General features: G+C 37.6%; 2 protein-coding genes across 5 annotated transcripts in view; one reads left to right on the top strand and one right to left on the bottom strand.

The window, feature by feature from the left end:
* RPRD1A (regulation of nuclear pre-mRNA domain containing 1A) overlaps window positions 1–7,969 on the top strand; it is a 97,872-nt gene extending 89,903 nt beyond the window's left edge. The window contains exons 8-9 of one of the 2 annotated variants that reach the window (XR_012484389.1): window positions 3,663–3,763; window positions 7,786–7,969. The gene's annotated coding sequence lies outside the window, so the exon portion shown is untranslated. Of the gene's footprint in view, window positions 1–3,662 lie in introns of both variants that reach the window. The other variant, XR_012484388.1, reaches the window with a different exon arrangement.
* On the bottom strand, window positions 4,259–12,703 carry RMP24 (ribonuclease MRP subunit p24). 3 transcript variants are annotated; one of them, XM_074279221.1, is made up of 5 exons: window positions 12,499–12,703; window positions 12,282–12,304; window positions 9,647–9,846; window positions 7,710–7,924; window positions 4,259–4,568 (listed from the first exon to the last, which is right to left on the bottom strand). In XM_074279221.1, exons 1-5 carry the CDS (start codon window positions 12,684–12,686, stop codon window positions 4,415–4,417), a joined length of 780 nt encoding a protein of 259 aa, XP_074135322.1. In that variant the 5' UTR covers window positions 12,687–12,703; the 3' UTR covers window positions 4,259–4,414. The 3 variants fall into 3 exon arrangements, with proteins under 3 accessions (XP_074135322.1, XP_074135323.1, XP_074135324.1); XM_074279222.1 differs by having other exon boundaries at window positions 12,473–12,666; XM_074279223.1 differs by lacking the exon at window positions 12,282–12,304 and having other exon boundaries at window positions 12,426–12,619.
* Window positions 12,704–13,435: the final 732 nt, after the last annotated feature.

Raw genomic sequence — 13,435 nt, 5'->3', positions numbered from 1 at the left:
CTATAAACACAATGTCTTTTTAATTACTTTACCTTACTATTTCTTTTTAAAAGACTGCTCATTGGCTTTCTATCCCACTCTTCTATTTGTTACCCCTTTCACTTTGGAGTTTTTACTTATTAATGTCTTCTTTCTTATTTTTATCTGGTTATTTAATTCTTCTCTTCTTTTTCTCCTCTCAGTTAAATAGATTATCACTTCCTCTTTAACCAAGTCCTCCTATTCATTGTTGGTGGTGCTTTTTAATTTCATCCTATCACCCTCTTTCCAGAAAGGATTTCTCTGTTTCTTCATTATCCATCCTCTGTTACTCTAGATCCTCATTGCTTAACTCATGACCCTTATTATTATCTAGTCCTTCTATATTTTCTGGATTCCTCATGAGATCAAAACTGCTGAGATACACATGCTGGGTTCTCTCCTTCAGGCAGTTTCTGTCGCTGACTTGTAGAGCTTGCCTCAAGGATTCCCCTCAGTCCTGGAAGAAAGTCACTTCCTACTGGTGAGAGGATGCTGCTCTCCGATAGCACCCCTTTGCTCTGTCTCTGATTATGCACCCCATCACTATCCTTGGTAACTTTCACCATTTGCTGCTCTCTTCCTCCCTCAAGTGCCAGCCATCCCTAGGAGTTCTCAGATAGCTCAGACCACACCCATCAAGCTCTCCATCTCCCTTTACAAAACACCTCTTTTATCCTCTAAGAGCAATCATGAGCAGGACCTTCTCCCACCGCCAAAGCAAGGCTTCCTTCAGTCTTCATCTTTTCGTTCTTTCCCCCTCTTCCTTACTCACTCCCTAGTAGGGCCTCCCTGTTAGACTGTCGGGTTCAACTTCTCATTGCTAGTCTGCCTGAGCAGATCACACTCCCCTGCATTCCCCGGCTCCCCTCCCTCCCCATATTATAGTGTACTCCCCCAAAGAATACTGATTCACCCATAGGCAGAGTGTTACAAGGTTTGGTCTCAAGTACCCCAGGCTTGTGTCCCTATTGTTATCTCCACCTGCCTTCTACTTTTACTTGTCCTTTTTATGTTCATCTAGGAAGAAGATCCTTACTGGTGTCTCTACTATCATTCTGATACTTTAATTACCTTAATACACTGGAGAAAAGATGGTCAATCACTCCAGTATCTTTGTCAAGAAAACCCCAATAGGATCATGAAGAATAGGACACAACTGAAAATGACTGAACAACTACTATTATTTCTTTGTAACCTATGTCTTAGAGAGCTTGCAGAGAGCACCGAGACATAAATGATCTACTTTGGATGAAGTTGGAAATTGAACTCAGATCCTGGCTTTGAGATGCCTCTTTTCATGTTGGTTTCATTAAGTTTATGATGAAAATTAATTTTTAAAAATCTAACACAATTTATAAGGAGATAATCCACAACTCTATAAATTCCAATAGTATAATTATGATTGTTATTTTTTCAATATTCTTCATTTATTCACCTATTAGGTTTAATATATGTTCTTTAATAAAATTCTCATAACAATCACATGAGGTTTGGGAGTCAGGTTTTATTTTTCCATTTTATAAATGAGAAAACTGAGGAACACAACTTCTCCATAAATATGTGCTGGGCTTATTTACTTTATATGCATTTCTCCCTTGGTGATCTCAAGTGCTTCCTTGGGTTTGCATATCATCTGAGATAAAACTCTCAGATCTATAGTCTAGCCCCAACCCTCTCTCTCCTGACCTCCAACTCTTCATTGTCAACTCTTTGCTGGATATCTCCACCTGGATGACCTTTAGACAGCTCAAGCCCAAACAGAATCCAATGTCTTCCCCTCCTACACTTAACCTTTTCCCTCACATTTCCAATTTCTGTGATGGCAGCACCATTCTCCCAGGTTCATAATCTTAGGAACATCTTTAACTCTTTCCTTTCCCTCATCTCACCCCCCCCCCCCTCATAACTGGTCAGTTACTGTCTTGTCAATTCTACCTCCCCATTTCATACCGGAGTACCTCATCACCATAATACAACTATTTTAATAGCTTCCTAATAACTCCTCCTGCTAGGTCTCTCCTCTGTCCACTCCATTTGTCACACAACTGACAAAATAATGTATTTCTAGGATGGGTCTGACCACATCCTTGACTTGCTCAAAAACCTTCAGTTATTCACATCTTCCTAGACACAACATAAATTTTCCAGTCAGAAATTTAGCTCCTTTCCCTCCCTCCTTCACCCACCCTTAAGGACTTGTTACTTCCCTTCACATGTATTATATTCCATTTGGACTGACTGACTTGATGGTTTTTGAACTCCACAGTTCCCAGCTCTATGTACTCACATAGGCCACCATGGGACTGGAAGGTATGCCCTCATCTCTCTGGGACTCTTTGTTTTTCCTTCCTATATAAAGCCTAGTGCCACATTTTTATGAGATTTTTATTGACCCATTAACACCCTTTTCCTCCTCAAATTACCTAGAAGTGATTTATACTAAATTCCTCCACCATCTCAGGAGAATGTAAGTTGATTGTAGGAAAGGCCTTTAAAAAATCCCCAGGGACCTGTATATAGTAGACACTGATTTGCTTCAAGATTTTAAGCTACAAGAATTGTTTGCAGAACTGTGGATGTTTATCTCAGAAAAGACTTGATGGGGAGGGAAAAAGGTAACTCTTAGAATTTTAAAAATTACTATGTAGGACTGCACTAATCTTGCTTGGTCATAGTGGGCATATCTAGAAGGTGAAAGCTGCAGAGATAGATTTATAAGGATAAAATTTATATTTTTTATTTATATTAATCCTCAACTTCAAACAGGATGCCTTTTCAGGTAATGGTTCTTGAGGCCTTTAAGCGAAAGCTGGATGAATTCTTGGGAAAATTGTAAGCAGATTCTTGCGCAGTCATTCATTGGGCTTTTTAAGTCCCCTTCAATTGCTTTTTTGGTGAAAGGAAAATTTATGTGACATGAGATATTGCAATTTAATCTGCTTCATCATAAAATATTGGAGTAGATCACCCGAAGTCTAAAATCTATGATTTTATTCTTTAGTTTCATAGCTTTATCTCTATGTATGTTATCAAATGGGATAAAAGCTAACCAAGATCCTATATTCTAGATTTTTAAAAGTTTTTAAAAGATTTTTAAAAGGGTAGGAACTGTTATTTCAGACTAAGGAGAATTTATTCTGGACAATCATGGAAAATGACTATCTGCATTCATCTCCAATTATCTTCACCTGGATTTAACCTGACAAGCACAGCTGGTAATACATAGCTTGAGGACGCTTCTGATGGAAGGGATATACTCAGATTCTATAGGTATGACAAGTTGTTAAAATATACAAATGTTCCTAGGTCCTGGTCTAATCACACTCTGGGAAGTTATTCTTTGCTTTGCTTTCTGGGAAAATTGGAAAGAAAATTTTTCCATGATGAGCTCTGCCTCCTTTGAGACTCTCTTGGAAACTAATAGGTTGGGTCTATATAGCTTTGGTTGGCTCTGATAATCTGACCTCTGGTTTCAAAAAAGATTAAAGGGAAAGTTCGGTGATCATCCCTCTTGCCATGCCCCAACTTCTGTAGCAAACATAATCCCAAAATCAGACTCCAGCATCACATTTTTATATTTATTTGCGTAATTACCTATAAGTTCTCCTATCTTATTTTAGAATTTCTTTTTTTCTCCAAAGGGGGAAGAAAAATTGTCAAGCATGATAAACTTATCTCCAGCTGTGGAAATCTTCACAATTTACTCCCAATTAGAATCTAATGCCGCATTTCCATCTTCAGAGTAAGAGAAACAACCATCTCAGCCTTAAAAGATAGGTGCAAATTATTTTCTCAAACTTGTGAGAATCTGACTGTGGGCAAAGCCCTTTCAAAAAGCTACTAATTCCTGATCTAGAAAGTTTTAAATTTTAAATACAAAGAAGTTTTGAACTATAAAAATATAATAGAAAGCAGCTTAATCATTTAAATATCCTAAGAAACCTTCAGTACTATTTTAGCTTAGGACAAATAAAAAATTAAAAATTACCACATTATGTTATAAAGTAATTTTTAGACTTAGAAATTAAGTATAGTCCCAGTAATTAAAATATCTTCTTGTGATAACATCTCTCTCTCCAAAGAAAAATGTGCAGCATATTTCTATCTTCAATCAGAAAAGAAATTTCTCAAAGTTAACAAATACACTGGCATAGAGATTTTCAGTACAAACCACTGATGCAAGGGAAAGAGGAAAGATGTCTAATTCTTGGAAGAACTGCTTAAGAATAAATAGACATTTGTTAAATTAAATAAACATTTATTAAATTCTTACTATGTGCCAGACACTGTAGAAATACCAATTACTAAGTACTGAAAAGGATGTAAAAGCTGTGTGAGGACAAAGCAGCTCTCCCTCCTTCAACAACTGTTCCAGTGTCACCAAATTCACTGCTTAGAGGGAGGACAAGAAAGTTCTGAAATCCTTTGATGGAATCTTTTGGCTTTCTTCACTATTAAGCATTGTTTTCAGCTGAGACAAATGAAGCTTCATTTTACTGAGACTTTTTGAGGCTGAATTAGGTGTTGATTGTCCAGATGTAGGTGTTCTGAAAAACAAAACAGAAAACAAAGTGCAAATTAATACTGGTAAAAGGTTAATTTATTTCTTATAAAAGTCTCTTTTCTGCTCTGTTTTAGAGCACTGCTAAAATGCCATAGGTCTGTGAGTACTGGACTCTGAGATTTGTTATTCTTTAGGTTTCCATATAAAACAAACAAAAGCTCATTCTTATTTAGGATGTCTTAGGTATTCAGCTTTCATACCTTTTAAAAACTGCACTAAATGTTCTGGTGCACTCTGTATTTAGCATTCTAGCAATGATTATGTCAGGTACATATGTTGTCATCTTTATTTCACATGAAAATATTTTTCTTTCTTTTTTGTCTCAATAGTCTCAACTAATCAGGTGTTGCTTACAGCTTCTCTAGGACACTTCAAAGAATTGGCTGGTGGTGTGCTTCAGGTAGCATCTCCTCTAAAACTATGATGACAACCCTGAACACATGCTGCTTCTCCTTCCCTGCTTAGGACCCTTTTAATTCCTACTGTGAAGGAATGTGACCAACATTAGGAGTGTGTGTGAGGAGTGACTCACTTTACACCATTCAGAATGTGTTTCTGTGTGTGTCCCTGTGCAAGGGTGCCTCTGACATTTTCCTTGAAGCAGGTATGTGGCACTTTATCCCCTGCCATGGAGCCTATTCCTCCAGGTGCCTGGAGCAAGAATTATGCCAGGCAATAGACTAAATATTTTTGCAAATATTATCTAATTTACTCATGACAAGCTCTGTGAGGTAAGTATTAATATTGTCCCCATTTTACAGTTGAAGGAATAGGCAAAGAAATTAATTGATTTGTCCAGGGTCACACAGCTCATTTCTGAGGCTAGATTTCAATTGAAGCCTAGGTCCACTCCTGTCTTTGGTACCATCCCTGCTGTCTGATGTTATAGGTAGGGCTTTGAGATGTGAGGTAGGAATCAGGGAAAGTTTTTACAACAACAACAACAAAATAGCACATGAGTTAGGCATAGTAAATAGATCTGCAGTCTTATCCTTCACTAATACAGATCACAAGTCATTTGTGCCTGCCCATCCTGTAAGACTTTTGTCCATGTCCTTCCCTAAATTCCCAAGGTGGAATCCACCCTACATCCTAGAACTTTTCTCAAGTTCTCTAGTTATGGCAATGATGCTAATGGAACATGAAATTATCGAACTTAGTAAGTGAAGAATGGGTGAAAGACTCATTCTCAAGTATAAGATCATATGTCCGAGCTGAAAGGGCACCAGAGGCCATATGTTCTACCCCTCTCATTTTATTTATGAGGAAACTGAAGCTCAGCAGTTGTAACTTTAGAGCTAGAGTGTAACCCACTAAGCCTCACTACCCATTGTAGTGTAGGCAAAGAGGAAAAGAGCTCAGGAGTAGCAAACAATCTAGATTGACTGGTGAGTAAAGTATCACAAAGACAATAGTATGAGCTAAAGTTGGAAGACAGTTTTAGGCTTGCCTGAGGGGTCCATATCAATTGAATAAAGGGGAAGCACAGTCCACAACAGAAGACTTCCCAACAAACTGGCAACAAGCCCCACCTCATCAAACCAACAGGATATTCTGAGCCCCAATGTGGTGGAGTGGGTGAATGCCAATACATGAGGAGTTCCCACGTGCCGTAGCATAGCCAAGGGAGCTGGTAGATTCCAACTCCAGGAATCACCCAGTGCTTCAGTGTAGCTCCTGGGCAGGAGCCAGATCATCACATGCTTTAGCACAATTTGGGGAAACACCAAAACACCCCTTATGGCCTTAGCATATACCAAATATTAGGATGCCAGTTCAGCACCAGGAAAGCTATAGAGCCTTAGAGCTTCCAGCAGCATTAGTAACCCCATACCCAACACTTCCTAAGCACAGCACCCAGATACTAGGTTCTCCCATGGGCCTCAGGGCAACATCAGTACAGTACAGTACCAGGTAAACAGCCAGGGCCTGTAGCTACTGGCATAAGAAGCCAAAGATAGTATCCTTCTGCCCTGGGGCAGAGATGAAATTTAAAAGAAAGAAAAAGGTGAGAGAGGAGAGAGAGAGAGAGAGAGAGAGAGAGAGAGAGAGAGAGAGAGAGAGAGAGAGAGAGAGAGAGAGAGAGAGAGAGAGAGAGAGAGAGAGAGAGAGCGCGCACAAAAAACAAGAGAAAAAGAATATGATTATAAAAGACCAAGACACAAGCTCAGAAAAGGGCAATAGTCAAAACATCTAAGAGCAAAGTCCCAAAGAAAAACAGGAAGTGGTCACAAGCCCAGAAAAACTCATGGAAGAGATCAAAAAGAATTTAACAATCATATAAAAGATGTAGAGGAAAAATTAGGAAAAGAAATGAGAGTGATGTAAGAAAATTAGGAACAAAAGAGTCAATAGCTTGGAAAACTGCTTAAAAAGTAAAACTGGTCAAATGAAAAAGGAGTTACAAAAATCCACTAAGGAAAACAACTTCTTAAAGAGTATAATTGGCCAAAGGGAAAAAAAAGTACAAAAGTTAACTAAAGGAAACAATAGCTTAAAAATTATAATTGGACAAGTGGAAACTAAGGATATGAGACATCAAGAATAAAACAAATTCAAAAAAATGAAAAAAATACAAAACACCTCACAGGAAAAACAAGTTACCTGTAAAACAGATCCAGGAAAAAAAATATCAAAGATCACTGGACTACCTGAAAGTCACAATCAAGACTCTTTCAAGAAATTATCAAGGAAAACTGCCCTGATATATTAGAAGCAGAGGGCAAAACAAATATTGAAAGACTCCATGGATCACCTCAAGAAAGAGACCACAGAACAAAATGATGTTATTAGATACTCTAATTCTCATTAAAATCAAATGAGTTTAGGGTCTGAACATGTTTTATGCTCTTACTCACTTAAACCTACAGTGCAGAGGGAGTTATGTTTTAATTTGTCTCAGTTTTGAAAACATCAACATAAAAAATTGCAACTTTGTGTGTAAATGAAAATAGTCCAAGAGCCTGCTCAATTGATTATTTCAGCTTAAAAGAATGCCTTCTCTCATTTTCCCTTTTATAAAAGCTGAAGATTACAATTTCTTTTAGAAGCCTTGAGAGACTAAGCTATCTGTACATTCTATTATGATATTTAATATGGCATTTTAAATAAAGTTATCAGATACCTGAAAACTAATGCTGGACTATTGGCTTGGGAGCCAGGTGTATTACTACTAAAGGATTTCTTCTTTTTCTTTGTAGATCCTGAAGTTTTTATATTTGATATCTTCAGGCCAGACTGGATCTTGGGAGTGCTAAGATTATTTTTCATTTCTGCCAGAAAGCTTCTGCTTTTACCATCATACTTCACTGTTTTGTTGCATGCTTTGCAGGTAACCAACTATAAAGAAAAAAAGATACATAAAATCTGTTATGTATAAATTGAGTTTCAGTTTACTTGTATATATTTAAAATAAAAGGGATAGACCACATGATGATCTCCAATAAAAAACATTTTAACTCCTATCTTCTATATTGGTTTTTTAGAATTTAGCTAGCATGATATACATATATTATCTCAAATGATCCTTTTGTTAAAGTACTACATATATTGTCTCAATTAGATCCTCTAAGTTAAGATGTGCTTTATTAAAAGTTCTCAGAGAAAAAAAAAAGTCATAATAGGCTTCTTAATTTCACTTTTAAAGTACTACTACAACCATTTTTGGATTACATTTAGGTAAAAATAAAATAAGAAAATAGCATCAAAATATACCTTAAGAGATAGGGAACTCTTATTACTAAGATTCTTTACAATATAGATTCAGAAAAGTGCCTTGAACACTGAGAAGTTAAGTAACTTACCCATGTTACATGGAACTGGTGACTCAGGTTTTCCTGATCCTGAGCCCAGAACTCATCCTCTCTGCCACAGTGCTTTTCACAATCTACCTTGTCAGCTAATTTTTTCCTCTACATAACTTATTCTTTCCTTATTTTTAGGCAAGAAAATCTTCTATGATTCTGTCAACACCATTTTAAAAGACAAAAGAAACAACATTCCAAAGATCTGAAACTATAACAAACACTCTCTTGACCAGTGGTCCTCAAACTTTTTAAATAAGAAGCCAATTCACTGTTCCTCAGACATATAATCCGGAGGGCCGGATTATAATAAAAAGAAAACCTCACACTGTCTCCACCCCTCAATCCATTTGCCATAACCTGGCAGGTGCATCTGGCCCTCTGGCCATAGTTTGAGAACCCCTGCTCTTGATTGTTGACACTACTGTTTCCTTCTGTTCAGTTTTATACTTTTCAATAGAGATTCTGAAACCAGGTCTTCTATATAACTTGTCCCTTGGCAAAGACAGGAACATTGTATTACATGCCTAGATAAATTTTGAAAATTGTTCACTAAAGGATTTGAGTCTTTATGATACATGGGACTTGAAGACTTGTCATAAAACAAGTATCAGGGTTTAAAATTTTCTGATATAAATACATCCACTTATAAAAAGTAAGCATTGCACTGTATTTATTGCATCCCAGGTACCTAACTACTGTGGCTATTAATAGACTATATTATATCTCTTACCTTTTGTATAGGTAGCTCTCTACTAAATAAACAAATCATTAAGTTGGGGAAAGAAATGTCAAAACAAGCTTATCTACTTATTCCTGTTTTATGGTCAAAAGGTAACATGCATAACAAAAATAAAGATAAAGAAAAACTCAAGGACTTGTATACTGTTCACAGAAAACTGAAGACAAATTGAAAAATAAATTAAGAATTAAAATGAATGAACATATGTGAAAAGAACTTTACTCTTCAATTCTGGGAATGATTTTGTTGTTATATTTTAAATTTATTAATCATGATTTTTAAAAATACCCTGGATAAATGAGAATGATTGAGGGGTTTGTTTTTTTTTATCTGAACTTCATTTTAAAAAACACCTAAACCTTAAAACATAATTCTTATATTTCAGGTCAAGTCAGTCTTGGGAAAAAACATTTTTGTCTTCAATAATTTAACAATCACAATAAGAGTAAGCCTAAATAAAAAGATTCTTCCCCAAAAAAGATACTTTTTAGTCATAAACTCAGATAAAAATCTTACCAGAATACTTTTGGAATCCCAGTACTTTTTAAGAATCTTTGTTTCTTTAAAAGTGAGTCTACAATTCTTTGATTCACGAGTAAGAACTTTCTTTACTTTTGGTGTTAATTTAGGCTTGGGCTTGAGGCGAACTCTGTATCTATCCAGCACCAGAAACTGATAACAATATGGACACTGGCCTTCTGAAACCATCTTTTCATCTATAATTTGAAAAAAAGAAGCAAGTTATAACTCTTAGCTCAAATCAAACTTAATTTCAACATACTTCTTTTTTTGCTGAGGCAATAAGGGTTAAGTGACTTGCCCAGGGTCACATAACTAGGAAATGTTAAGTGTTTGAGGTCAAATTTGAACTCAGGTCCTTCTGACTTCAGGGCTGGTGCTCTACCCACTGCTCCACCTAGTTGCCACTAACATATTACTTCTTAAAGAATTTTTATCAAAATGGGAAATATGAACAAATGTATTCAAACGAAAAATATTTATGTGAGGCTTATCAACTAGCAATATAAACAATAAAAAACTATAGGTGTAAGTGCCCTATAAACAAATGCAATAAATGAAAATACAACTTTACTTAAAAAAAAAATGGGAGGATGATAAAGTGGAAAAACAAGATGACTATATGCGTTTCAGTAATATATATGAAATGCCTTGTTTTCGTAATTTTGCTTATAAAGATTTGTGTTTTAAGTCATCCTTCATACTTAAGTCACATCCTTTTATTTTACAGATAACAAATCTGAGAGATTTGCTCATTATCATATAAGTATTAAGTATTAGATCCAAGATATAATACCAAACTCTGACTTGAAATTCTGCATTTATAGTTGTTTTTTTTTTTTTTTTAAATACTTATACTACCAATGCCTCATTTGGCTTGTAGTCTGATTTTACCTTACAGAAAAGCTCTCTGGAAAATAATATTTTCCTGCAGGATGCTCTTATTCAGGTTTGATAACATTTATGAAAACTGGTTATCTTCAGAAGATAGATTATTTCAAAAAGGAAAATACAACTGGACTAAAAAACTGATTTTTCAATTCTCAAGTATTTCTGGGTCTTCTTTCCTTGCTACATACTCAGGTTCAAGAAATTCAAATTAATTTAAATAGTAAACCATAATGAGGAAGGCAAACTACCAGCTAAAAAATATTATGTAAAGTAGGTTCTTATTTTTAAAAACCTGATGGTACATACAAATGTGGCCAAAAAATATACTAACAATTTCCCTTAAAGAAATGGCTGTCACAGGGGCAGCTAGTTGGCACAGTGGATAGAGCACCAGCCTTGAATTCAGGAGGACCTGAGTTCAAATCTGGCCTCAGACACTTAACACTTCCTAGCTGTGTGACCCTGGGCAAGTCACTTAACTACAATTGCCTCAGCAAAAAAAAAAAAAAAAAAAAAAAAAAAATAGGCTGTCTTAATTACATTTAAAATATACTTTAAAAACCAACTCATGAAGACATTCCTCATTTCCCCAAGCTTTAAGTGATCCTGACCTCCTTCAAACTTTAATACTTTTTAGTCCACATCTTTCTTCTGCAGTTGTGATATACTGATGAACTGCCTATTTCTTATCTCCTATTAAATGGAAAGCTTTTTAAAATCAAGTATCTTATTTATCTTTAATATCTCCCTTAGGGCCAAAGATATTTCACAGATGCATATTAAATGTTTTTTGAATTGAAATTTGTAAAACTCTATTTGCTAAATAAACGAGGGACTTATGTGTCTGAAGTTCTTTGGTTTTGGGTTCCAGTTCTGATCTTGTCACATACTGGCCATGTGACCACAGGCAAGAACTTTAACCTCTTCTTGCCCCAGAAAACCCTCTGAATTTTTAAGTGGGAGAACACTGGCCTATTATAACTAACACTTAAATAAAGCTTACCAGGCACTGTGCTAAATTACAATTATCATCTCCTTTCATCCTTACAACCACCCTGGGAGGTATACATTATCGACATCTCCATTTTATGAAGAAAATGAAGAAGACAGAGGTTGGCTTGACCAGGGTCACATAACCAAGCTTTTTTTCTTCTGGATGTGAATCAGCTCTTCCAGACTTCAGGTTCCCATTACCTCAATTCTACTGAGCTAGGATGACATAAAGTATGTGCTTGGCATTGGGATGCAGAAAATGACAGCTTGGGATGGAGAAATGGAGTGGGGGAGAGGACGGTGCATCCTGGGCAAAAGGTCCAAGTCCCTCTTGTAAAAAACGACTTCAAGACTAGGTTGCTCTTGGGGGGGAGGGGAATAACTGGCCTTAGTGGCAGGGAGATGTTGGAAGAGGGAGCATCCCTTTTTCTAAATGTTTCTAAAAGAAACAAAGCTGCCAGGGATTATCCATGCCCCCCACAGGGCCTGGCGAGGAAGGGGCCAAGGAGCCAGCGCGCCATGGGTAATAACATCCCTGAGCTTCCGTCATCCGGAAGAACGCAGATAAACCCTGCGTGTGCTACCTTCTTTACCGGACTATCTGGTCCATAACCACGGGGCGTGCCCCACAGAATGCTGTTCCTCCTCCTCGCTGCTCCCCTCCACTGGAGAGCAGCAGAGCTAACGGATATACCCACACTTTTAGAGAAAAACCTCCCTCTCCGCCAGTGCTCTCCTATATACTCACCGTGGGAGGAATTGTACATCCAGCTTTGTAAAAAGAAAAAAAAAGTTAGTTATCGAACCGAACGGAAGAAAAACTACGGGGGAGAGGGAATCTGTCTCTAGACACGCCCCCTTGGGTCACTGCGCACACTCTCTGCCCTCCCACCTCTACATCCCGGGAGCCATTCTTTCCCCGAGGAAAGGTTTTCTCGCCTGAAGTCGGTTTCGTTTTCTCTTACAGAAGATACCGAGACTGGCCCGGACAGGTTTCCATGAGCTGCTCGGCAGCCACCTTGAGGAAATTCTTTGTCTTCATAACTGCCGCCGCCACCACAGAACACGAGCAAAACAAACTCCACGCTTGCCAGAGGAGGAAAAAGGAAATCCGATATCCTTCTACGCACCCACTTCCGGCCTGCAGTACCATAAATGACTACCGGTGGCGGAAAAGTTCCGGCTTTCTTGCCCGGAAGAATTAGTACGCAAGCGCACATTCTAGCTGGAGACGCTTCTCGATCTACGCGTTAAGCCCCTCCCCTTTATCCCATCTAGGAAGCCACGCCTTCCTCCAACTCCTGATGCCCCTGATTGAATTGTTTCGGGAAGCGTCCAAGGAGAGATGTCCTCCCTCCCTGGGGGAAGCTCGATTTCTATTAATTCATGCAGACGCCTCATGGTACCAAACACGGGGGCAGGAGAGGGATGCAGATGCGTGGCGGAGCCCCTGCTCACCTGAACCTGCAGCGGGGAAAAACGATCAGTTACCAAGCTAACCCGCAAGACCTCTAAGCGCAACTGAGGCACGCACTCCAGTAGCTGTCGCCCAAAGTAGAATAATGGGCATATGGTGCTTTGCCACACAAAGTGACCCGGGGGAGGGGGGGGGCTCAAATTTTTTTTAGTTGAAGAAATTAAGAATTAAGAAATTAATTCTTCTCCTCCTCCTTCTTTTCTTCTTTTCTTCTTCTGCTCTTTTTTTCTCCTGCTCTTCTTTTCTTTTCCTTCTTTTCTTCACTTCTTTTCTCCTTTTTTTCTTTTTCTTTCTTCTACCTTCTTTCTCCTCATCCCTCCTCTTCCTCTTCCTTTTCTCCTTCTTCCTTCTCAAAATATAAAATAAAAATAAATAAGCCTCATGAATCATATAATATAAGAATTCAGTAGACATTTATTAAGTTC

Source organism: Sminthopsis crassicaudata, chromosome 1 (genome assembly GCF_048593235.1).
Source record: "Sminthopsis crassicaudata isolate SCR6 chromosome 1, ASM4859323v1, whole genome shotgun sequence".
Lineage (NCBI taxonomy): Eukaryota > Metazoa > Chordata > Mammalia > Dasyuromorphia > Dasyuridae > Sminthopsis > Sminthopsis crassicaudata.
This window is presented reverse-complemented; position numbering and strand designations above follow the sequence as displayed.